Source organism: Pelodiscus sinensis, chromosome 17, assembly GCF_049634645.1.
Source record: "Pelodiscus sinensis isolate JC-2024 chromosome 17, ASM4963464v1, whole genome shotgun sequence".
Lineage (NCBI taxonomy): Eukaryota > Metazoa > Chordata > Testudines > Trionychidae > Pelodiscus > Pelodiscus sinensis.
The window spans coordinates 31,417,258-31,444,665 of NC_134727.1; the positions used below are offsets into that span (position 1 = coordinate 31,417,258).

Consider the following 27,408-nt stretch of genomic DNA (forward strand, 5'->3'; position numbering starts at 1 on the left):
ATAACTCAGGTTTTCCCAGGCTTCCAAGAGGTAGGGATTTTTTCACCCCACCCTATCTTTCATGTACAGTCAGGGGCTGAGCCTTCCTCTGTATCTATGCAGAACCAAGATCTTTGTGAGCGCTACTGGAGACAAATAATTTGTCAAAGGCAAAACTACATTTCAGTGTCTCATTTAAAATAGATGTTTTATTGTCATGCTCTATTGTGATACAAAATGAACTAGAATTTTTGCATTATAGACTGCAGGTCCCATTTTCCAGTTCATCATAGCTTTTCTCACCAGATGGTCTTGTTTTCTCTGATGCTGAGAACAGTTCCAAGAGGATTGTGTGAGGCAACTGCTCTTGACATTTCATTTTTCAAAAATCTTTTTGTTTTTGAATGATCATAATACTTATTGTGGGGTGATTTTGAAACCAAATGTGTTTACATGTCATTTTCTTTTTGAATGCCTGGCACTTATATATATATAATCCTTTACTAAATATGTCTGGGTTTGAAATTTGAGCTTTTCCCAAAAGAATGGTCACGAAAACAACTGTGAGTTTATAAATTGTCTTGAAAACTAGTTGTACAAGTTTTGCAGAACTAGTTATTGCTACAAGACAGTTTCTTACCACACTTCCAAAGTCACATGTGAAAATAAATTTGCTTCGTTATGATTAACATGACCTCATCTGCATATAGTCTTATATAGCAACCCACTACATGTATCGCTACTGTCTGAACCAACAGCATTTCCTATGAGTTGTATGCCTTCCTTTATAGTAGTAATATATAAAAACATGAAATCTAGTGGACAAGCATCTCAGAACCAATTGTTAGCTCTTTGTCCAACTATGATTTATATTGTTAACCTGGCGCTCTTGCTGACACGTATTGGGAGAAGGAAAGAATAATTTGTGTTATTCATAACAAAACATTCTCTGCCTAATGGGGGAGGACACTCAAAATGTAACGGCCATAATTATTTTCATATTGGTGCACTGTTAAAAAAAAAAAAAAAAAAGCTAACATACTAATGGGAGGTTGTTAATGGTTTGATGTAATCGCCACTGTTTATTTCCTAATTAGTTTGATAACTCTTAAGTGGGAACCATGGAGGATTTATAGATTTAATAAGGTGTATAAATTGCTAGGAATAAATTATAAAAGAGCCAATAGAAATGAAATGACACCTGTGTGTGCACTTTCCTTTCCAATGACTATGGCTAGTATTCAGGTTCCACACTCACAGCGAACATCAAAAAAGAGCTCTCCAATCTGGAGACTTTCATAAAAAACCAACCTTCCACACAAACGGACTTTACTAAAATTAGACAAGAGATCTACATTACACACTTCACTTCTCTACAGAGGAAAAAGGACTGTAAGCTGTCTAATATCCTACCTGCCACATGAGGCCACAACAGTTGTATCCCTAACTCACCCAGCAATATTGTCAATCTATCCAGCTACACACTCAGCCCAGCAGAAGAGTCTGTCCTGTCTCAGGGACTCTCTTTTTGCCCCACAACCCCCACTAACAAGGTACAGTTCTGCAGTGATCTGGAAGCCTACTTTTGCCATCTTCGACTCAAAGAATACTTTAAACACAATATTGAACAGCGCACTGACACAAAGATACCGTCCCACCAACAGCACAAGAAGAAGAACTCCACATGGACTCCTTCTGAGGGTCGAAATGACAGTCTGGACCTATACATAGAATGCTTCCGTCGCCGTGCACAGGCAGAAATTGTGGAAGAACAGTGTCGCTTGCCTCACAACCTCAGTCGTGCAGAACGCAATGCCGTCCACAGCCTCAGAAACAACTCTGATAATATAATCAAAGAGGTGCTGTTGTCATCATGAACAGGTCTGACTACCAAAAGGAGGCTGCCAGACAACTCTCCAATACCAAATTCTACAGGCCACTTTCCTCAGATCCCACTGAGGAATACACTAAGAAACAGCACCATCTGCTCAGGATACTCCTACACAAGCACAGGAACAAATCAACACACCCTTAGGCTGTGTCCAGACTCCATGCCTCCGTCGACGGAGGCATGTAGATTAGCCAGCTCGGAAGAGGGAAATGAAGCCGCGATTAAAATAATCGCGGCTTCATTTAAATTTAAATGGCTGCCCCGATCTGCCGATCAGCTGTTTGTCGGCAGATCGGGAGAGTCTGGACGCGATGCCCCGACAAAGAAGCCTTTCTTCATCGACACAGGTAAACCTGGTTTCACGAGGCTTACCTGTGTCGATGAAGAAAGGCTTCTTTGTCGGGGCATCGCGTCCAGACTCTCCCGATCTGCCGACAAACAGCTGATCGGCAGATCGGGGCAGCCATTTAAATTTAAATGAAGCCGCGATTATTTTAATCGCGGCTTCATTTCCCTCTTCCGAGCTGGCTAATCTACATGCCTCCGTCGACGGAGGCATGGAGTCTGGACACAGCCTTAGAGCCCTGACCGGGGTTATTCTATCTACTTCCCAAGATCCACACACCTGGAAATCCTGGACGCCCCATCATCTCGGGCATTGGCACTCTCACTGAAGGACTGTCTGGATTTATGGACTCTCTACTCAGACCCTATGCCACCAGCACTCCCAGCTATGTCCGTGACACCACTGATTTCCTGAGAAAACTACAATGCATTGGTGATCTGCCAGAAAACACCATCCTAGCCACCATGGATGTAGAGGCTCTCTGCACAAACATCCCACACACAGATGGAATACAAGCTATCAGGAACAGTATCCCTGATGATGCCACAGCACAACTGGTGGCTGAGCTCTGTGACTTTATCCTCACACACAATTCTTTCAAATTTGGTGAGAATATATACCTCCAGACCAGTGGCACCGCTCTGTGCACCCGCATGGCCCCACAATATGCCAACATTTTTATGGCTGACCCGGAACAACGCTTCCTCAGCTCTCATCCATTCATGCCCCTTCTCTACCTACACTACATTGATGCCATCTTCATCATCTGGACCCATGGGAAGGAAACTCTGGAAGAATTCCACCACGATTTCAACAGCTTCTACCCCACTATTAACCTCAGCCTGGACCAGTCTACACGGGATGTCCACTTCCTGGACACCACAGTACAAATAAGTGACGGTCACATAAATACCACCTTATACTGAAAACCTACCAACCACTATGCCTACCTTCATGCCTCCAGCTTCCATCCCGGGCACACCACACGATCCATTGTCTACAGCCAAGCACTGAGGTACAACCGCATATGCTCCAACCCCTCAGACGGAGACCAACACCTACAAGATCTTCAACAAGCATTCTTGAAACTACGATACCCACACGAGGAAGTAAGGAAACAGATCAACAGAGCTAGACATGTACCCAGAAGCCTCCTGCTGCGGGACAAGCCCAAAAAAGAAACCAACCGAACACTACTGGCCATCACCTACAGTGTTCAGCTAAAACCTCTCCAACGCATCATCAGTGATCTACAACCCATCCTGGACAACGATCCCTCGCTTTCACAGGCCTTGGGAGGCAGGCCAGTCCTCGCCCACAGACAGCCTACCAACCTAAAGCATACTCTCACCAGCAATTATACACCGAACCACAGTAACTCTAACTCAGGAACCAATCGCTGCAACAAACCTCGGTGCCAACTCTGCCCACATATCTACACCAGCAGCACCATCACAGGACCTAACCAGATCAGCCACACCATCACAGGCTCATTCACCCGCACATCTACCAATGTAATATACGCCATCATATGCCAGCAAAGCCCCTCTGCTATATACATCGGCCAAACTGGACAGTCCCTACATAAAAGAATAAATGGACACAAATCAGATATTAGGAATGTCAATATACAAAAACCTGTAGGAGAACACTTCGATCTCCCTGGACACACAATAGCAGATTTAAAGGTAGCCATTCTGCAGCAAAAAAACTTCAGGACCAAACTTCAGAGAGAAACTGCTGAGCTGCAGTTCATCTGCAAATTGGACACCATCAGCTCAGGACTAAACAAAGACTGTGTATGGCTAGACAAGTAGAAAAGCAGTTTCTCCTCTCTTGGTGTTCACACCTCCAGATCAGCTACTAGAAGTGGGCCCCAACCTCCCTGATTGAATTTATCTTGTTATCTCTAGCCTGATTCTGGCCTGCATGTTTATACCTGCCTCTGGAAATTTCCACTACATGCATCTGACGAAGTGGGTCTTTGCCCATGAAAGTTTATGCTCCAATATATCTGTTAGTCTATAAGGTGCTACAGGACTCCTTGTCGCTTTCACAGCGTGAATAAATTAGCATTGTGTACTGGATGGAAACACCACGTTTTGGGTGGAAGCACTGTGCATTGGCACTGTTACGCAGTTATCCTTTAGAACTTGTGAGTGGCCCATGCTGCTTGACATTCCCCAAGAAGTTTTGTGGCTGTTAAATCTATGTAGGTAGTGAACTCCACAGCCATGGCATTGGCTGGCTCTGATCTCCTTTCTTAGGGTACGTCTAGACTACCGCGTTTTGTCGACGGAAGTTTTGTCGACAGATACTGTCGACAAAACTTCCGTCGACAAAGAGCGTCCAGACACATTGAGTTCTGTCGACAAAGCAAGCTGCTTTGTCGACAGAACTCCGTAGTCTGGACACAATGTTACAGGCAATAACACCTTCTGTCGACAGAGTTCTGTCGACAGAAGGTGTTATGCCTCGTAAAATGAGGTATACCAGCGTCGACAAAACTGCTGAGTTCTGTCGACGTTATGTCAACAGAACTCAGCAGTAGTGTAGACGCTGGTATAGTTTTGTCGACAAAAGTCCACTTTTGTCGACAAAACTAGGTAGTCTAGACACACCCTTAGTCTGTCAGATAGCAAGAGACTGCAGTGTTTGGAACTGGCCAGGAAATTGAATTCCTTTCCAGCAAAAGTTTTGATTGGGGTGAGCGTGGGATGGAGAATTGGAGTGAGAAGTCAAACATTAGCAATTTTTCACAGGAAAAACATTGGTTTCAGGATATAGCAGTTTCCCTAGAATGCTTAAAGAGTTTTATTTTTGTAATAAAACTGACCTTACACTTTTACTTTTAACTTTTACTTTACACTTTTATCTTCTTTTTTCTTGCCCTTCTCCCCTTCATTTAGGTATTTATAACTTCGGTTCTTAATTTCAAAGCCTTCACATTCTTTGTTGTAGAACACAAAGCACTGTGATATATTATATGGGTTTTATATTTCATCTTATTCCTGAAGGTCTTGTCTTCTGCAGGAGATAAGCATCTGCTCCTAGTGAGGTTAAAAACCTGATTAACAAAGCATGATGTTTGATTAGTATCATTTAGAAATTATTTCTTATTTTGTGGTCTGTCTGTAAGGATTATATTACATTGCTTTAGTACAACCTTCCACCTTTCTTCCGTATTCTAACATGCTAAATTCTTTCACAATTGCATTTTTGACCTCTCACGCCTAATATGGATTGTCCCTTCTACTATTATTCCCATTTAAGAGAGAAAATATTGAATCACAAAGAAGTAGTGAATCTGTATCTGAAATAGAATTCAGGAGTGCAATTCTGGCCCCAACAATGTCTGTGGGCTTCCACCCCACATCTTCTCCCATTTCTGTGCTTTAAACACAAGACCATGTTTTCTGTACATATGAAAGTTCTGCCAAACCATTCTGAAATACTCAGTTTTTTGGTGAAAAGTATTTAAACATTGTTTCCTGTGTATTAAAATAGATTATAATGTGATACTGTCTTGGGATTCAGTCACTTTACATCTGCACCAATTTTCACTTCTGGCTTCAGAATTCATGTGCAAAGAGATAAAATTGTACTTTGCTAATGTAACACTGACAGGTGGAACCAAACTTTGGACCTCTGGAGCTTAGTGCGTGAGCCTCTACAGCTTGAACTAAACGCCAGTTGGCTCTCAACTAAGGCTGTAGAGCACATTCATTCTTTGTCTCTGTTAAGTGGTCTAAGTGACACTATAAGGCTGCGTCTAGACTACATGGCTCTGTCGATGGAGCCATGTAAAGTAGTTTACTCAGCATAGTCAAAGAAGTGGGGATTTAAATAATCACCGCTTCATTAAAATAAAAATGGCTGCCGTGCTGTGCCGACAATCAGCTGATACGGCACAGCGCGACAGTCTAGACGTGGCGTGGTTGACAAGGGAAGCCTTTGTCAACCGCTCCAGTAAACTTCGTTCGACAAAGGCTTTCCTTGTCGACCACGCTGCATCTAGACTGCCGCGCTGTGCCGGATCAGCTGATTGTTGGCACAGCACGGCAGCCATTTTTATTTTAATGAAGCGGGGATTATTTACATACTTTACATGTCTCCGTGGATGGAGCCATGTAGTCTAGACACACCCTAAGAGACAATACCCCACACCCAGAAGGTGTGTGGGTTATGCTAAGATGCGTATTACTGGTAGAATGCTTCCATGCCTTTTTGTTTTTAATTTGTTGAGCATTCACCATGTGTTTGGTGCCATAAACTTCATAAGAGCCCAAATCCTGTTCCTCTTACTCGTGCCAAACTACTATTGATTCCATGACTAAATTCAGCAGGATTTTATCCATAAAGCCAGGTTTATCGCTGCTGTCATTTGGGTTCAATTTAGTTCATGATTTTTGCTTGCAGAAACTTACAAGGTAGAAATATATCAGGGGTCAGCAACCTTTTAAGAAGAAAAGACATATTTTTGTCTTTGAGCAAAATATTTCAAGAGCTGCATCACATGCAAAGCTACTTGTACTGTAGCCTGATTTAAGGATAGTAAATATTATTAATCTGGATAGTTTGGGTTATCCTGTAATTGAACTAATCAGGAGATAATAAGGTTCTTGTCCCAGCATCAGGCTGTACAGAATATGCCAGCGACCTTCGGGGGTATGACAGGATGTTCACACTGAGACAAAATAATTTTAAACTCTATTAAACTATATGGAATTGAAGTCAAATAGCAATTTGAATAGTAAAATAAATCAGGGTTACAAATGCAGTAATATTAGTCTAAGATACATATGGTATCATTTCTGTAAACCAGGGGTGGGCAATTATTTTTGGTGGGGGGCCACTCCAAGATTTTGGTAAGTGGTCAAGGGCTGCACTTTTCTGTCGAGGGGGTGTGAGGTCTAGGTTGGAGGTTGGGTGCACAAGGGCGTATGGGATAAGGGACTGGGGTTCAGGAGATAGTGTGGGGTCTGGAAGGGTGTTTGGGTGGAGGAGGAGGTTGTGATCTGAGTCAGGGAATTAGGGTGTAGGGTCAGGGAGGGATTGTGGGTGCAGGAGAGGATTCTGGCCTGGGTGTAGGAGGGGGTACAGGATCTGGGAGGGAGTTGTCACCTGGGGCAGGGGTTGCAGACGGTTTGGATGGTGACCTGGAGGAGGGAGTTGGGGTGCAGGAGGGGTTGGGGTGCCAGAGGCAGGTGCTGGCTGGGAGGAGTTTACCTTAGTGTCTCCTGGCCAGCAGACGGCAACACCCCTGAGGCAGGCTGGAATCCCTGCCTGTTTCAGCCCCAGCCCCCTTAAAAACACAGGCTACTCCCTCCATGTGGCTCTCAATTCTGCGTCGGGGAAGAGGCTTGCACTGCCCCAAACAGTTAGGCCAATTTCTCAGCTCTGATTGGCTGTCTTTTTACAGACAATAGGAGCTGAGAGATTGGCTGAGGTCAGTTCTTATTGGCCAGTTGGTTTTGGCCAATAGGAGCTGAAGATTGGGCTGGGGGCAGGGAGATCGTACGAAGCCTCCCCCTCCCTACAGAGCAGAGAGCCACAGGGACTGTGTTTTAAACCGCGGCAGCTGCATGTGCCTGAGGTTCCCAGCAGGATGGTCCATGGACCAGATCTGGTGGCTTTATTAATATACTTACACCTGATCTTGATAACCTGATGATAAGAGATGAAGGATGAGACTTGCCGCCAGTACAGCAGTTCAGGTACAGGTTTCTCAGTTCTCGGCTGAGAGGTGCAAAGGTTAAAAGCTGACTGATGGCAACTTAAAAAAAACTTCAAATGGTCCTGCAGCACCTTAGAGACTAACAACAAAAAATGAAGATAGTATCATGAGCTTTCATGGGTACAACCCACTTCTTCAGATGAGTGGAGCAAGGGGGTCCAGAGGTACAAATAAATAGCAGAAAAAGAAGATATGGGGAGTGAAAGAGAAGGGGGAAAAAAGGGGAAAAAATCTTGTCAACTAGAGTGTATATGCTAAATGAAGCTAACAGAGGGGGCTGTACGTGCCTGAGACTTACCTTTTGATGTCATTAGAGTGTTGAATGTAGCAGCCCATCCGGATAATGTCTTTGTTCAGACCTCGATTACAGGTGTCAAATTTGCAAATGAAAGCAAGTTTCACATCTTCTCTCTCCATCTGACTTTTTAAATTGCTTTGTAAGAGAATATTCACTTTTAGATTCGTTAATGAGTACCTGGGCAAGTTAAAATATTTCCCTACAAGTTTCTGTGTGTGAACATTTCAAATCTCTGATTTGTGTCCATTAATCCTTTGTCGTAGAGACTGTCTAGTTAGGCCAATAAAAATGGCAGACGGGTTTTTACCTAACTGACTATTAGAAAAATAAAGTTCTCTCTCTCTCTCTCTCCCCCTCCCCCTCCCCCTTCCCACACCCCCCACCCCAGCAAAAGCTCCAGGCACCCTGTTGTATAAGCATAAGAGCTTGGGACCTCCTTCTATGCCCAAATTTTACTTCCTCACCCACAAACTGGTGGTGTACACTTATTCCATAGGCTGGACACATGTAACATGCTTGTATGTATTGATGATATGTACATACATATTCATGATTCTAGATCATTCTCACCTATGTTATTTTTGTTCTTCTAGTGGTGTACTTGTTAAATTTGAGAGTATTCTTAGAAGCCCCTGTACCATGAAAAGTCACTATCTAATCACCATCTATCCAGGTGAAATAGTGATAGAAATGTAGCCCTGGTAGTCTGGTCTAGCTGAAACAAAAAACAGAACTATGTAGCACTTTAAAGACTAACAAGGATACAATCAAAGGATACAATCAAAAAAATGAACACATGTCCTTTTCATATGTGTTCATTTTTTTTATTGTATCCTTTGGTATATATGGTCGTGCCAATTTTCTTCCACTATTTGATCTGAGGAAGTGGGTCTGGCCCACGAAAGCTCATCACCTATTAAACCATCTTGTTAGTCTTTAAAGTGTTACACGGTCCTGGTTTTTTTATCCAGGTGAAAGGTCCTGAACATATGCAAGTCATCTGCTGTCTGGGTGAAAGGTCCCAGACAAAAATATTAACGTGCTTTAGCTTAACATACAGGATATGGCCTGTAGGTCATTTGTGTTACAGTCAAATTACTTTGCTATAAACCTATAAACTAAAATAAATCAAATGATTAAACCATTAGAAAGTATATAAGAGATTAAAAAGATATCTATAGGCAAGCAAGCAGGTTAGCCTTACAGGCTACAGTACAGATCACAAAGATAGCAGGTAGACAGTTATTATTTTGAAATAAGTTATTTTGAAATAATTTCCTAGTGTAAGTATGTCCTATCAATGCAGTTTGACTGTGCATTTTGTTCTCACCTAGACATTACATAGTGAATCAGTCCCTGTTATATTGAATGAATTGCTTATTATCATTACACTAAATTATGTTTACAATTTATTTGAATAGAGTTAGAATTTATCAATTAATAATAATTGAACATAGTATAGTTATTGCTACTCACCAATAGTTTTAATGTGACTTCTGCTGTTGGACATCTTTGGAGAGCTGCTTGGGGAAGGGGCTCAGGGCAGGGGGTTAGGATGCAGGAGGAGGTATGGGGTGCAAGCTCTGGGAAGGAGTTTGGGTGCAGCAGGGTGCTCCAACCTGGGGCAGAATGTTGGGGTTCAGAAGAGGAGTGTGGGATTCTGGAGGTCGGGGTGCAGCCTCCTGCCAGGAGGCACTTATAACGCATGTGGTTCCTGGTTGGTGGTGCAGAAAGTCTAAAGCAGGCTTTCCGACTGCCCTGTCCCCACACTACTCCCAAAAGGGTCCAACACTCTCCTGTGTCCTTGGGGGTGGGAGGTCAAGGGCATGTGGCTCAATATCTCTCTCTCTCGAAACCACCTCCTTAGCTCCATTGGCCACAATTCTCCATTTCTGGCCAATGGGAGCTGCAGGGGTGGAGCTTGCAGGCAAGACCAGTGCTCTGAGACCCCTGTGGCCTCCTTCTCCTGCATGGGGCCATGCTGGCTGCTTCCGGCAGCAGTGTGGGACCAAGGCAAGCAGGGAGATTGTGATTGACTGAGAGCGCCCCCAAAAAGCCGCAAGGGGAAAGCCAAAGATCTGCATGCCGCTTCAGAGCCTCAGGTTGCCGAGTCCTGACATAGACCACACAATAGACCCTTGGTTGTATGTATATAAATGCAATTTTCCATATGGATACTCGTTAGATGCTAAGTGTGCTTTTGCTCCTAAATCCATTAAACTGGTAAAAAAGGTGAAATGGGGGGAAATGTAGGACCTTTCCCACCATTTCACCTTTTTTATCAGTTTAATGGATTTAGGAGCAAAAGCTGTTAACATTGATGTTTTGTTTTTAAGTCTTCCAACGCCTTGTATTGCTCTAACTACATATGCACGGATTGTGCTCAATTGCCCATCACAAATCTGTAATGGGTGTTAATGTGGCGAGCGCTTGCTGCTGTGACTGCTTAAACCAAGGCAGAACAGCTGCAGTATTTCAGCACCGCAGGAGAGCAAAAGAACCCTCTAGTTGTTCGAAATGCATTTGCTGACATGCGGAGAACGTCAGTGGTAATTGAATTGAACTTAAAAATTACTCTGTTTTTTTTGTAAAAAGTCATGTCTTACTTAAAAAAAAAAAAAAAAAAACTTCCCTGGGCATCAGCCAATGATGATATAAACAGCCGGGATAATTTGACATAAATACCTTCTGTGGAGCTCCAAAATGAAAACAAAAATGTCTCAAATAAGCAATCGAAGCTGGAAGGAAGGAGATGCTGAGCGGGAATGAGGGGGGAATCTTTGGGAAGAAGAAATAATGAAAGTCCAAATAAAAACAGATATAAAAATAATTTAAATTAGTTAGAGAGGCAACATAGCCACTGTTCAGGAGACCTCAAATCAACATCCTGACCTGTTTTGTGGTGTGCTGGTGGGAAAGCCTGAGGGCCTTACAAAGCCCACTCATTTTAACAATCTACCACACAATGACAGGGAAGATGGAGGTGACTCCCTGCTTCTGATGGATTCTCATATCCCCAATGGACAATGCTAATCCATCCCTGTCAGCCATAATTTGTCCCTGAGCCCGTAAGTGTGCTTTTATATTATCAAAACTAGGACTTGACTGCAACAAGGTACATTAAAAAGATTTTCCTTCATAAGATGCCTCCAATTATACAATGTCTTAAATTCTCCCCCACCCCTCCACCATGTATACTACACATTTTATCAGTTGAATGCAGTGGTGCATGGTAATATAGCTAATATACAGGCTCACCAATGGGAGGCAAAGCAGGCAACTGCCCAAAGGCCTGACGATTCAAAAGGGCTGGAGGCTCCCTGCCATTCTTCTGAGGGAGTGGCAGCAGCCAGAATTGTGGGCCCTTTAAATCTGTGCCAGAGCTGCAGGCAGTGTGGAAGGGCCACAGGGAGAGGCTACCCCCCAGCCCTGCCCCTTCCATCTGAAGCCCCACCCCTTCTGAGAGCATGGAGTTTATCTCGCTCTCTCTCTCTCTCTCTGAATCCCAAAGACCCCAGAAGTCGGTAAGTCCCCCTGTTGATATATTTGTCAAGAAAAAGTATAAACATTTCCAGCAAAGTTCACTTTATTTCTTGTCAAGTATCAGAGGGGTAGCCACGTTAGTCTGGATCTGCAAAAGCGACAAGGAGTCCTGTGGCACCTTATAGATTAAGGCTACGTCTAGACTGCAAGCCTCTTTCGAAAGAGGCTTTTTCGAAAGATACTTGCAAGCAGACTGCAAGCAGTACTTTCGAAAAAGCAAGCCGCTTTTTCGAAGGAGAGCACCCAGGCAGTCTGGATGCTCTCTTTCAAAAAAGCCCTGTTTGCATTCAAGAACGCCTTTTTTCGAAAGAGCACTTTCGAAAAAAGGCGTTCTTCCTCGTGAAATGAGGTTTTCCACCGTCGAAAGAAAAGCCACATTCTTTTGATTTAATTTCGAAAGAACTGTAGTCTATACACAGGGGAAATTTTTTCAAAAAAAGGCTACTTTTTTCGAAAAAACCCTTGAGTCTGGACACAGCCTAACAGATGTATTGGAGCATAAGTTTTCGTGGGCAAAGACCCACTTCGTCAGATGCATGTGACCGTAAAAACAGATGTCATGCATCTGACGAAGTGGATCTTTGCCCACGAAAGCTTATGCGCCAATACATCTGTTAGTCTACAAGGTGCCACAGGACTCCTTGTCTATATTTCTTGTGTGTTTTCTTGCTTAGCATTATGAGAGAGCATTTTGCAGTTAAAAAGAAGAATAAATTTCTCGCCCCTCCTTTCTATATTATATTTAACACAGGCTAAATAAGGAATTTTTGTGGGAGCCCCTTTTTAAAATACTGGCAGCATCTTACTGGGTCATTTGTGATCTTTCCAGATGGGAAGGGGGTCTAATTCCAGGATCCTGGCCAAACATCATTTTTGGTAATTACTTTGTCATCAGTCCCACTGCAGTTTCATTAAGGTCTTGTACAGTTCATTCTTGCAGAACATGCACTGTTGTGGTGCTGTTAAATAGTGGCCATCTTTCATCCGAGAGGCGACTTCACTTAAGTAGTAGAACAATTCCTTGGGATACTTTGTGATGACAGGTGCTGTATAAATGTGCAATGAGTTTATTATTATTATTGTCCTTCCTTACAGGTTTAACATTGTTACAAGCTATCTTTTTTTTTTTAGCACCTAGATTTTGTTGCCTTTAGAATTGGGGTAGGAGGAGATGCAAAAATTCTTAGTGCACAATGCTATTATTATGGACTACATATCAACATGAGCTTAGTAATTACTACATAGCTTCCAGTAGTCACAAAATAGCTTTTAGAATATCATTTATTATGTTAGTGATGGCTCTGTTTTATTTTATAGGTCTATTTATTTTCTAACTTCTACATTAGATAAATAATGTATGATGGGTTTTTGCCATATGAGCTATTTTTCCTTAATGAGCACTTCTTATATTTATTTGAATGACAAGATGGACTCAACTTACTATTACGCAATCAAAAGATTTAACCACTCAGATTGAGCTTCCATTAAACTCTCCCATCCAAAACACATTAATTAAAAACAACTGTAAAGTGGAAAAGCATGTGCTCAATCATTTGTGGATGTGTTTATACGATATTGATTTATCCGCATGTCCTTTATTTGAATTAGGAATGGCGAGATAATTTCACTTAAACTCCTAACTTTGTTATTTTTACATTTGTTTTTGATAGCCCTTGATCCATCCAAAGATCCATGTTTGAAGGTAAAGTGCAGCCCACATAAAGTGTGCGTCACTCATGATTATGAGACAGCGATTTGTGTAAGCCGTAAGCAGCTGGTACACAGGTAAGGATGCACTTGTAATGTGTCATGAACCACCAAAATTAAAAAAGTCTAAAGTGAACATTAAAAGAGATGCTTGAGATATTCTTTGAAGATTTAATTTATATTTGCTTTTGTTACTGAGTGTAACTTTTATATTTATTGCAAGAAAGGCTAGAGCAGGGTTGGAACTGTTCCAGAAAGATCAGATGTTTTGGAACACAACATAGGGTGAATTGTATGTTGCAGTATATCTACTACCTAGCCCTGGAAGCATTTTTTTCAGATAAGAAACGTGGCGCATAAAAGCCTGAATTCGTGAAATATGAAAATATTCCAGATGCTGTATACTTCTACGGTACAAATTAATTAAGTGCAAACAATTAAAAGCAGTAGCAAACAAAGGGAACTTCTACTTTTTGTTTAATAAGCAAAATCTATGCCTATTAGTAAGGTACACTTCAAAGTTTTGATAGTTCTAGGAAAAATATTCCACAGATAAGTCACAAAATCACAGAAAGCAATAGATCCCTTTTCTGAATGATTAAACCAAGGGCAAATTAAATGGTAAGTACTTCAAGAACTTTGGGGTTTTCTGATGGAACTAATGGTTTCTTCACTGCAGTGTCAACTGGAGTTGTGTTCACTCGTGGTGACTTCTCCTGAGTTAGCCTAACTTGTGTGGGAGTTCAAAACTGAGTTCTGGCTGAATAGTGTTTGGATTTGCAGCACAAAGTGGCAGAGTCCCTCCTGCATGACAGACTTCAGCTTTTAACCTGGACCTGCTGATGGCTAGTGAACTTCAGTTTAAAGCACCAGTTAACTTGAGCTACAGACATCTGCATGTGGACTAGAGTCAGGGTAAGGGCTACAGACATATCTTGAGCTAACACTGCAGTGGAGACAAGTCCTAAGAGACTTAGGCCTCTATATCCTGTTGAAATTCGTTAGGTTATAGACTCCCTGAAAAGTGTCCCCTCCCCACAACAAAGGAGAAGTTATAATATACATTGCAAGATAATCAGAAAAACTGAGTAAAGAAAATTGTGAACATCAGTAAAAGGACTTTAACAATAACTGTGACTTTACTAGGTGCAGAAACTTTTTAAAGTCGGATGAATATGCTGTGAACTTGGAATACTTATGAAATTGTTGCATGTCCCATTTGCCATGATATATATTTTCTCTCTCGGTAAAACATACTTGTCATAATCAAACCTCATTCACAAGTATTGCATGATCTGTCCTACGAAGGACTGGCATCAAGCTGGCATAATAAAGAGGTTTCGAGATGATGATAGCTGTCCTGGAGCAATAGGCTAGGCTGTTAATATTGATGGAAGGTGTCAATTCTGTATTGCCACATAGAGTTTCCAGGGAAATACACTTTTCAGGGGCTGGCTCTGTGCCACAGTGAAAATCACATTAGAGGAATTCAGTTTCATACTGTTATGTCACATCCAATCTACTATATATTTGTCCATCTGTCTGTCTTGTTTGTCCTCCTAAATGGTAGGAGCTAGGACCACCAAATTCGGTACACAGCTTCCTCTTATAACTTAAAGCAAGGTCAGGGTTTGGTTGTGACAGGACAAAGGGATGTGCCTGGAATGGGATTGCTTCTCAAAAAACCGCACAGAAAAGAGACAGAATCAACAGGCAGGTAAAAAGGGCTGGCAAAGGGCATCTCCTCCCCTCTTTCCCCATCTGGGACTGCCCCATCCTGGAGCCTCCCATTCCAGGAGTTGCTTTTTAGGAAGGTCAGAGGAAGCTGAAGCTCACATATAGGAACATTGCTGGCTGTTACTCTTCGTTAGATAGTGAGGGTAAAGTGCACCGTTTGCTGCATTCCACACTCTGGCTGGGGAACCAAGAGGGCAAACAAACCTGGACCTGCCCTGGTCAGTGGACATGCATCCCTCCCCTGGCTGTGCCCACTGGAGCTGCAGCAGCCATGAGAAGTGCTTCTCATCTGGCCTGAACCTGCTGCGGTGAGAGAGGGTTGGGGTAGCCCTCTCTCCCAGGGTAGCCGGCCTATGGAATCCCTCATCATCCCCAGTCCATGTCAGAGCAATAATTTAAATGAAGCATGTACATTTTCATTTTATTTAAAAAAAAATTAATTGTGTTCTGGACCCAAGCAACACCAGGTAAATTTTCTAGAATTTAATACATTCCAAATAATTATCAAGAATGGAAACGGTTAAGGTCCTGACCTTTCAGGGAAAAATACCTGTTCAACTTGACTCATATTAGTAATCCTACTGAAGTTACTGACTACTCACAGGAGCAACATTACTCATAATAGGTGCTGGCCGGATGAAGACTTGATTTTTGCAATAAGTTCTTTCATTAATTTCTTTAATATGTTTGAGGGAAAAAATCTGTCTTTGCAGAGTGTTTTGTCCAATAAGAGAATTTTGGTGGCAATACATGGTTCAGACAAGGAAAATGGTTTTCTTGAAATCTGTTTTGCCTTATCATGCAAAGCTCAGATGGACAAAATAGTCTTTATAATCCTCAGTTTGGAACATAAAGTGAAGCTGGTAAGAAGCTTATGCTACCATGAAGTTTTGCATGTTATGCAATTGCACAACAGCTCTCAGAAGAAAATGAAGCACCTGTATGTCATGAGTATAAATAAAGTACATAAAAATGTAAGATTTAAATATTTTGCTATAGTAGGTCACACCAAAAGCCCATCTAGCCAGTATTCTGCCTTGTAACAGTGGTCAATGCCAGATGCCCCAGAGGGAATGAATAGAACAGGGAGTCAGCAAGTGATCCCTCTTCTGTCCCTCATTCGCAGTTTCTGACAAACAGGCTAGGAACACCAACCCTGCACAAACCATCTAATAGCCATTGATGCGCCTGTGCTCCATCAACTCACCCAGGTTTTTTTGTGTACATGTTGAGCCAAATAGTTTTCCTGGGCTACTTCCAATATTTGTTCTCTCAGAAGCAATCAGGCGACTTGTCATTGGCACCTACTTCCCCTCTGCCTTAGGCCCCGACCTCATCCCGTCTCTTTCTGCCCTGCCCAACTCCCATTCTACTCCTTCCCCTAAGCTCTCACCTTGTCTCTTCCCCACTTCCTCCCTTGAGTGCACTCCATCCCCGTTTCTCCCCCCTCCCTCCTGGAGTATCCTGAACATGGCAGAACAGCAGTTTATGGCTGGTGAGAGGTGCTGGGAGGGGGGAAGAGGAGTTGGTCAGCTGGGCTGCTGGTAGGAGGGAGGAGCTGGCTACTAGTTGGTGCTCAGCACCCATTAATTTTTCCCTGTGGGTTCCCCCTGCCTTGGAAGATCCACAGAGTCAGTCCCTATGCGACTTGGTCATAGTGGCCCAGACGGAATGGTACAAAGTGGAAGCTGCAGATCCACTTTTTTCCCCAAACCAGATCAAGCTGGTGTGATCTCTCTAGGTTTCCTGCACTGCCTGCAGCCATTTCAGATAGACTTTGAGTAGCATTGTGGTTCTGGTGACAGTTTAAATGCTCTTTCTACTTTACTTTGAGAAAGCCTTCAAATGTTTTCCAGCTCGTTTTGTAGTACTGTGAACATCCCTATTGATGCACAGTAGGGGCATGTGTGTCACAGAAGCGCTCTTGCTCTCAAAATATCCGATGAGCCAATTTCCTCAGAGGGCAGAAGTATCACTGAGGAAAGTAGCCAGCCAAATTCTTTGAGGACTTAAATCTTTTGACCCAGACAATAATGGAGAATTTGGCCCTTTGTCTCTGTATTTTGTGACTTTGTGTTCTTTTGGCTGTGCCTGACCAGAATACTATATAAGAGAGACAAGGTGGGTGAGGTAATTCTTTTATTGGACCAACTTCTGTTAGGGAGAGAGACAAGTTTTCGAGCTCTGTTTAAGCCCGAAAGCTTGTCTCTTTCACCCACAGAAGTTGGTCCAATAAAAGATATTACCTCACGCACCTTCTAAAATCCTGGGGCCAGCACAGACTCCATGTAGATTATGGTATGCCTGATCACAATCTCATTTATCCTCATATAAATGACCAAATCCATTAGAGTCAATGGAGTTAAACCAATATAAAAGACTGATAATTGGGACCTACCTGTCTGTACATATTGTGGCTAAGCTCTGGCCTTTCTCTAGGGGTACGTCTAGACTACAGGCTTCTGTCGACAGAAGTTTTGTCGACAGATACTGTCGACAAAACTTCTGTCGACAAAGCGCGTCCAGACTACATTGAGTTCTGTCGACAAAGCAAGCTGCTTTTGTCGACATGGTAGTCTGGACGCAAAGGACAGTTTCCATTCAATAACACCTTCTGTCGACAGAAACTCTGTCGACAGAAGGTGTTATGCCTCGTAAAATGAGGTTTACCAGCGTCGACAAAACTGCTGAGTTCTGTCGACATTATGTCGACAGAACTCAGCGGTAGTGTGGACGCAGGTATAGTTTTGTCAACAAAAGTCCACTTTTGTTGACAAAACTCTGTAGTCTAGACACACCCTAGGGGTCCTGTGCTCCTGGGTAAATAGTGTTTGCCTCAGAGGCTTGCCATGACCTCCATGTAGCCTCTTGCTCTTTACTAGAGGCAAGGGTCACCGCCTACTGAGCCATCCTCACCATAGGCCATTCAAACAGGTCATCATAGGCCTCTTTGGTCCCAAACTCTCCCTTTAGGGGTGACCTCCATGGAGGTGCAGGGAAAGTTGGGGGGGGACCACAGGCCCATCCTGTGCTCTGGGTTCCAGTCCAAGGACCTTAATGGCAGCAGCAGATAGTAAATCTTCTACTGCCAGAGCTGCAGCTTTTCCCTGACCACTTCCCCAATCAGCTCCTCCCAGTATCTTTCTCATGGTACTTGAGTAAGTACTTCCTGCTCCTTCACAGCACGATTTGTCACTCCCAGTCCTTAGGTCTCCCAGCTCTTTCCAAAGGGAAGCCTTTTAAACCAGTCTCAACTAAGGATGTTAAGGACTAGTCAAAAGCTTAAAAGCTTATTGGATAGTTAGTTAACTAGTCGATTCCCCCCCCCCCTTGCTGCCCCTATCAGATAGAGGCAGCAGAGGGGGAGAAAGGGGTACTTCAGAGGGGCTTAGTTGTGTGGCGCTGCCCCTTTGAACCATTGAGGCAGTGTTTCAAAGTGGCACTTCGGAGCCCAGGGTCAGCTGGGGACTCCTCAGATGACCCCGGGCTCCATGCTGCGCTGCCAGTTTGAAATGCCATGTTGAACCAGGGTCAGCTAGGGACTCCCCAGCTGATCCCAGGCTCCCTGTGGCATTTCAGCGGAACTTCCAACTGACCCTGGGCTGCATGCAAAGTTCTGCATTCCTCCTTGGAAATGGACAAGTGCCTATCAATTAGTCGATGGAAATTCCCTTGACTACTTGACTAGTCAATTAATTGCCATTTAATATCCTTACATTGTAGGTAACATCTAATATTGCATTTCCATTCTCTTTGTACTGAGGGACACGCTTTACAAGCCACTGCAGTAATTTGGTAATAATTGTATAAAATTGACTTTGATGGAAGAATATTTATTTACACAGGCTAAGGCTTTGGTCCTAAGACATTTTTAATGCATTCTGTGGCATCATAGGCATGCATAGTGTTTATGAAGCACATAGATTAGATAAGTCTCTGCCCCAAAGAGTTTTCCAACTCAATTGGGCAGATACAATACAAATAAAGGCAGGGACTGAACTGACAATCAGAGCTGATGAGTGAACAATCATCAATTGAAAAATGCCTAAAAGAGATGGGTTTGAATAGGCACACTATTCATAATAATGCCTCGTAAAATACTGTAGCTGGAGCAAAATCTCCTTTAAATTGAACATACTGTACTAGCAAAATTTTCTGTTGGTTTGAATGTACACAAAGAACAGCAAGTAGCTCTTTAAGAGATATATAATAGAGCCCTTGGTTAATCATAGTTAACTCAAAACTATTAGTTGTGATTAATCACACTGTTAAAGAATAGAATAAATTGAAATGTATTAAATATTTTGTCTGCTTTCTACATTTTCAAATATATTGATTTCAGTTACAACTCAGAATACAAAGTGTGCACAGTGCTCAATTGATGTTTTTATTACAGATATTTGTACTGAGAAAAGGAGAAGAAATAGCATTTTTCAGCTCACCTCATGCAAATCGTAACTTACAAATGTAGATTGTTTGTTACATAAATGCATTCATAAACAAAATAATGTAAAACTTTAGAGCCTATAGGTCCACTCAGTCCTTTTCCTTGTTTAGCCAATTGTTAACATAATCAAGTTTATTTGTATTTATGGGAGATAATGCTGCCTGACTCTTCTTATGATGTCACCTGAAAGTGAGAACAGATGTTTGTATGGCACTTTTGTAGCCAGCATTGCAAGGTATTTAAATGCCAAATATGCTTAACATTCATATGCCCCTTCATGCTTTGGCCACCATTCCATAGGACATGCTTCCATAACGATGATCCTTGTTTTAAAAAATTGTGTTAAATTTGTGACCGCTCCTGTGGGTAAAATTGTATGTTTTCTGTTCTGTTTTGCCCTCATTCTGCCATATATTTCATGTTATAGCAGTCTCAGATGATGACCCAGCTCATGTTCATTTTGAGAACACTTTCACAGCAGATTTAACAGAACACAAGGAAGGTACCAATATGAAAAATAACTACAGCACTCAACCCACGGTTTAAGAATCTGAAGTGCCGTACAAAATCTGAGAAGTGCAATGTGTGGGGCATGCTTTCAGAAGTTTTAAATGAGCAACACTCCCATGCAGCAACTACAGAAACCAAACCACCAAAAAATAAAATCAACTTTCTGCTGGTGGCGCCCAACTTAGATGGTGGAAAAGAACATGCATCAGTCTGCTCTGCTTTAGTTCATTATCGAGCAGAACCCTTTTAGCATTGATGCATGTCCTCTGGAATTGTGGTTGAAGTCTGAAGGAACACATGAATCTTTAGCATATCTGGTACATAAATATCTTGTGATGCTAGCTACACCAACACCATGCAAATGCCTGTTGTCATGTTCTGGTGACATTGTAAACAAGAAGCAGGTGGCATTATCTCGCCTGCAAATTGTAACCAAGTTTGTTCGTCTGAGTGATTGGCTGAACAAGAAATAGAACTGAGTAGACTTATATGCTTTAAAGTTTTACATTGTTTTATTTTTGTAATTAAGTTATTTTGTACATAATTCTACATTTAAGTTCAACTTTCATGATAAAGAGATTGCACTATTGTACTTGTATGAGATAAATGGAAAAAGACTATTTCTTTTGTTTTTTACATTGCAAATATTTGTAATCAAATATAAAGCGAGCACTTATACGCTTTGTATTCTGTGTTGTAATTGAAATCAATACATTTGAAAATATAGAAAACATCCAAAGTATGTACATTGATGGTTATCTATTACTGTATAATTGTGCAATTAATTGTGATTAATCATGATTAATTTTAATGGCTTGGCAGCCCTAATATTTACATATCTACATATTACATTTTTGACATGACACTTTACAGGATTTCAGCCTCCTACTCTGCTTCTCCTTTGAATGCCTTTCATAAGGAGGAGTCCTGTGGCACCTTAGGGTGCATCTACACAACACCCTTACCTCAAAATAAGCTACACAATTTGCACTGTGCAAATTGCGTAGCTTATTTAGATGTTATTTCTAAATAAGGCGCCATTCCGAAGCATCCCTTATCCTTTGTGCAATGAGGTTTACAGGGACATTGGAATAGCAAGCCCATTATATTTTGATATAATGGGCTTACTCTTATGATGTGGAATAGCTATTTTGAGATACCAAAGGTATCCAAAATAAATAGCTCTGCTGAGTAGACATAGCCTTAGAGACTAACAAATATAGTATCATGAGCTTTCATGGGCAAAACCCACTTTCTCAGATGAGCTAGTCTCTAAAGGTATGTCTACACTGCCATCGTAGTTCGAACTAGGGTGGCTAATATAGGCATTCGAACTTGCAAATGAAGCCCGGGATTTAAATATCCCGGGCTTCATTTGCATTTTCCCAGGCGCTGCCATTTTTAAATGCCCCGTAGTTCAAACTACCTGCCCACGGCTACACGCAGCACGGACTAGGTAGTTCGAATTAAAGCTCCTAATTCTAACTACCATTAAACCTCCTTGCGCGAGGAATAATGGTAGTTTGAATTAGGAGCTTTAATTCGAATTACCTAGTCCGTGCCGCATGTAGCCGCGGGCAGGTAGTTCAAACTACAGGGCATTTAAAAATGGTGGCTCCCGGGAACATGCAAATGAAGCCCGGGATATTTAAATCCCTGGCTTCATTTGCAAGTTCGAATGCCTACATTAGCCACCCTTGTTTGAAGTAGGGTGGCAGTGTAGACATACCCTAAGATGCCACAGGGCTACTTGTTTTTTAAAGTTACAGACTAACACAGCTACCCCTTTGAGACTTTCAGAAGAAGGAAAGTTCTGGGAAATGCAGAGCTGGCAAAAAGAATCAGCAAAAGTGTAACAGCCATATTAATGTGACCGGGATGTTGAAAATGCTTTATAGGACCCATGTAATAGAGTGATTATATTGCATAAACTTCTGTATTGAATTTTAAAAGTCAAGCTGTTAGCTCAGTATTCTCCGGTAGTCCATTTTTACCAGACGTCCGTACTGAGTGGCTCACTAAATTTCATATTATTATTTTATGTAAAGATCTGGTTAAGTTGCCAGATGAAACATCATACCCTATACATTCCACAACACAGGGTTAGACTGTTCAGGGTAGTATTGCTGACAACTATATTTATTCACAAGTGAACTAGTCTCTCTTTCTCACTCTCTCGCTCTCTGGGATATTCTAGAAAATCTTAGTTTCTGCCAAAAAACAAACAAAAAAAACCAGTGAAACCTGGCTACCAGATGAGTGGGATTATGCATATTTTTACCACTGCTGATCCACATGCCAATTGTGTGGCTTAGGTTGTATCTGAAAGGATATTCAGGAAAGAGAAGACACATTAATAATAGCAAGACTGTCAGTAACTATGCTGCTTTCAAGGACTGATGGTGGAGGTCAGTGTGTTATATACACATCTTTGATCGCAGCAAGCCGACTGCTGTTTGAGCGTTTCTGAAAGGTTACCCAGATAAGACGCATGGGCTGTTACTGCTTGTTACTAGAGTTTTTGTATTATACAAACACTCACCTTTTGCTTTTAAATGTGTTAAATGTGGAACCCGTATACCTTAGACACGTTTGCTTTTAATCTCTTCTTTGTCTCTTTGCATGTCTGTACATTTCTGTTTCTTGCTTTCATGCTCTGCCAGTAGTGCTAAATGCTAATGAGATATTGGCATGAATCCAAGCATTCCTCTGGGGGTAATTTCTTCCTGTGCTGAACACCTGACTAGTGGCCTGACGAAGTTGAGGGAGTGTTTGTTTCTTACACTGTTTAACACTAAGTGATTTACATGGTGTTGTTTATCAAAGCTTGAATACGTAAGCAATCTGTATTTTGATGTGTTGTAACACAGTCAAACCTGGGAGATGGTAATTAGCTATGGATCTAGTAATAGCATCATTTTCCCCCCAATTAGTTTTATGCAGTGTTGTGCTTGTTTTCATTTTTTAATTTTGATTCAGAAAATAGATATTTTTGAAGGTGCTATTTAGAAAACCTTAGTCCCAGAGGGAAATAAAAAAATACCTTGAGTGTGCTAAGCATTGGTATCAGTGCATCACTAAGATCATTGTCCTTACTTTTCTGTGTGTCCTATCTTATTAGATGTTCTCTAGAAAGGCCACCAGTAATTGTAGGACCAGAGAACCAAGATAAGCAATAGGGCACCATTTGTGCTGGCTTTTTTTTTATTTGTCTTTGCTGAGTGTAGACAAACAGCTAAACCTCTACTACTACTTCTAATTTTTTTCTTGTTCCAAAGAACAGTGTTTGCTTTTGCAGATAAGTTTGAAATGAACTTTTCTTTCTGGGTATGATAAAACTCGGAAGGGAACTTGTAGAAGAGAAAAATGATCCTTTTTTTTTAGAGTTCTCACCTTAGTCATAGATTGCTATTTGTCATGAGTAATTCCTGGCTTGTTCTAAGAAATATTGCCAAATTCTGCAGGAAGTTTGGAAAATCCACAGGAAAACATGTACAGTAAAACCTGTGTTATCCAGCATGTTCGGGGATTAGGGCTTTCTGATTATCTAAAAATTCTGGTTATCTGAAGGTCCCATCAACTTAGGAAAAATGAATGGACAATAATAGTAAAACTCAAATTTTGGATATCTACCAATGTAAACTATATTGTAAACAACCTAAACACAATGCTAAGGATCTATGGGACAATCGAACAAGTAAAATTTAGTCTTATTTTATTAAAAAGTCACTGTACTGTAATTATTATATGGCATAGTAACATAAGTTAAAACTAAAAATGTAGTCATTCTCTGGATCCAAATCACTGGTACATGTAGATGTAGAAGGCATAGTTGCACAAGGTACAGAAGCTCTCTACAGCAACTTCCTGATATCACCCTGCTTATAGGCCTGCTGTCTCTTGTGCATACAGTTGAATTACTTCTTGAGATGAAAAAGAAGAATGCCGCTCAGCAAATTTGATCAGAGTTGAAAGATCTGAACTTGCATTAGCCCAGGAAGTTTTATCTTCCTCAGAATCATATTCAGGTGGCAAAGACTTTTCTGGGTTCAGAACTTTTTCTCTGATTTTAGTATCACTAGGGCTGTAGGTCACGTCTGCATTGTTGTCCATGTAAACCTGTTCTTCAACTTCATCTTCTTTGAGATTCTTGAGTGGGTTTTTAGGCTCAGCTTGCTTCAGAACTTCAATGATATCTGTAAATTCAGTCTTTCTTCTTGTGACACTGAAGCCTTCAAAATTTTCTTCTTCATCAGATGACCCCTCTGCGAATATAGAATTCAGCCATAATTTTCTCCAAGATCTCCTTAAAGTTTGACTCTTAACTGTATTCCATGCACAAGCAACACTGAAGATGACATCTTTGTGTACTGAGATTGAAATTCCTTGATGCTGCCTTGATACTGGATCTACTGTTGCATGAAGTGTTTCTTGTAGATTAATTTAAGATTTTGAATAACTCCTTAATCCATTGGTTGTATGAGAGATGTTACATTGGGAGGAAGGAAGACAGTGAAAATATTTTCTGAAACCAAATCTGTTTCAGAAGGATGTGCTCTGCAGTTGCCTTCTGTCTTATGGCTTGTTTAATTTTCTTAAATTCTCAAGGTGTGATGGAATCAATTTGAGAAAATATCACAATCCATCCATGCATTATATTGTGCTTTGTATTCAACAGACAAATGAATAACTCCTTTAAGGGCTGTAGGTTTAACATATTTTCCAATAACAAAGTTTGATTCTGTGATAACCAGAAGCATTAGCACAAGTAAGAACAGTCAGACGATCATTATTCTGCTTGAATCCTGAAGCAGAAAACTCGCCTTCACCAGCCAGAGTTGAAGTTGGCCAATAACTTTCATCCGCATTATATATTTGATCTGCACTTAGTTCATCTTCAGAGACCAATTTCTTAAAGGATTCATAATAACTTTCGGCAGCTTCATGATCTGCCGATGCTTTTTCTCCAGACACATGCAATCTTCTGATGCCATGTTGAAGCTTAAAACACTGCAACCACCCTTCAGAAAATGCACAAGGCTCAGTCAACTCCATTTGTTTATAAAAGTCCTTTGCTTTTTCAATCAGCATTGGCCCTGAAATTGGATGTCCTTCAGATCTTTTCAATGCAAACCATTCATTCAACGCTTTATCAAGCTGTTCCAATTTCAATTTATGCAGTGTATGGCATTTTTCAAGTCCTTTCTTGGTCTCAGATTGTACAACAGATGTTAAAAGTTTGTCCTTTTGAGCCTTAATGTCGTAAAGTGTTGAAGAACTGACACTGTATTCATCCGTCAACACTTTTCTATTTACACCTTTTTCTAAATGCCTTATAATGTCCAGTTTTTTACTTAGTCAACACCACTCTTTCTCATCTGTTCAGAACTTGTTGATGGTTTTCTTGATGCCATTAATCTTGAATGACCAAATCACTTAAGCGCTATCTAGTGAGATGCTATGAAACTGTTGGATCTCAGGCTCCATCTGGGGAGACACTCTGGAAGCTTCCAGAAAGGTCAAGCACAGTGGTGCACAACCATTTTGGAGCTGCGACCCCTGCACCAGGGAATATTTTTGTATTTTTATATGACTGTTATTTAATATAGCAAATGAAAAGTATGTTGCTGACCGTGTAGGCTATACTGAATATGAAACAAAAATCTGTGCAGAATCAAGTCTTTACTAGAATGGTAATTGTGGGTAGTACATAGTCCACGAACTTTACCCATGAGCACTGAGCCTCCCTACATTGGTTTGTTATGCTGATAATGCTTAACTTTCCACTTCTCAAGATTAATGTGCACATTAGATAGTTAATGTCTACCATGCATTGCAGATATAAACCTCTAGAAACAAGCAAAATTGTTATAATTTATTGCACTGGAGTTGCTCATGAATTGTGAGCTCTCTATGAAGGATTCTTGTTTTAGGGTTGCTTTTCAGTGCTGAACATTGATTTTTCTTATCTGCCAGAATTGATTTTTGCTTTAGAAGAAAGAGCATTGAAGTATTTTATACCCTCCTTCTTTCTCCTCCCCCCCCCCCCCCCAAAACCACAAATTGATTGGACTTTTTTCAAACCAATGACCTGCAACATACAAAGAAAAAAAATTCAAATATTGGTCCTTCCATACCTTTCCCTATTTTGGAAAATTGCTGTAATGGTCTTTGAATTAAAGCTCTCAATATGAACAGAATATGATAATTGATATATTGTGTAGTTTCTAATCTCTTCTACATTGCTCTGTCGTTACTATTGTTCTTGCTAATATGTAATTACTCTTTGTACATTATGCAGCTTAGCTTTGTAATGAAAGCAAATGCAAGTGCCTACCTAAATTCTTTTATGAGAGCCCTTCAAATGAAATAGAATTTTAAGGTTAAAGCAGAAAAATTAAAAGCTTTATAAAGTATTTTATTAGGGTTGTCAAACAATTAAAATAGTCACAGATGTGAGATTAGAAAAAAATAGATGCAATTATTTAGTTTTAATTGAACTGTTAATAATAGAATGCCAATTTACATTTATTATAAATATTGTGGATGTTTTCCTACATTTCAAATATATTGGTTTCAATTACAACATAGAATAGAAAGTGCACACTACTGATTTGTTATTATCATTATTATTATTACAACTCTTTGCATTGTAGAGAAGACAAGAAATATTATTTTTAGTTCACTTTAAGCAAGTAATATAGTGCAATCTTTAACATGAATATGCAACTTATAAATACACAATTATTTTACATGATTGCAAGTAGAAACAGTGTAGAACTTTAGAACTTGCAAGTCCACTCAGTACTACTATTTGTTCAGTCAGTCACTAAGATCAATAAGTATATTTGCATTTACAGTATCCCAAACCTCTGAGCAACATAGTTATGCCAACATAAGATTCTAGTGTAGAGCAAGCATGGGCAAAAGTTGAAAAGAAACTGTAGTTGCCGAAATGGAAAAGATTTTGAAGTGAAAGCTATCCAGAAACTGAGGGCTAGCATCTAAGCAAAGTGCTAAAGGTGACAGTCTGGACCAGTTCTGTGACAGAGGGCATGTTGGAAAACTTCTTTGAGGCAGTAGATAATTTGTGTAAAAAAAAGAAAAAAGAATTAACTAATATATAAGTGAAAAGTGAGAGGTTGCATCTTTATGTTTATTTTCTGTGCAACTTGTGCCTGCTTTCCCTTACTGCTGCCTCTTTGAATCTGTG

At 40.9% G+C, this 27,408-nt stretch overlaps 1 protein-coding gene across 1 annotated transcript in view; it reads left to right on the forward strand.

Annotated features, from left to right (window-relative positions):
- Positions 1–27,408, forward strand: part of SPOCK1 (SPARC (osteonectin), cwcv and kazal like domains proteoglycan 1) — a 637,569-nt gene that overhangs the window by 345,940 nt on the left and 264,221 nt on the right. Inside the window, exon 4 of the mRNA XM_075900445.1 lies at positions 13,465–13,579. Coding sequence (XP_075756560.1) covers positions 13,465–13,579 — 115 coding nt within the window. The remainder of the gene's footprint in view (positions 1–13,464; positions 13,580–27,408) is intronic.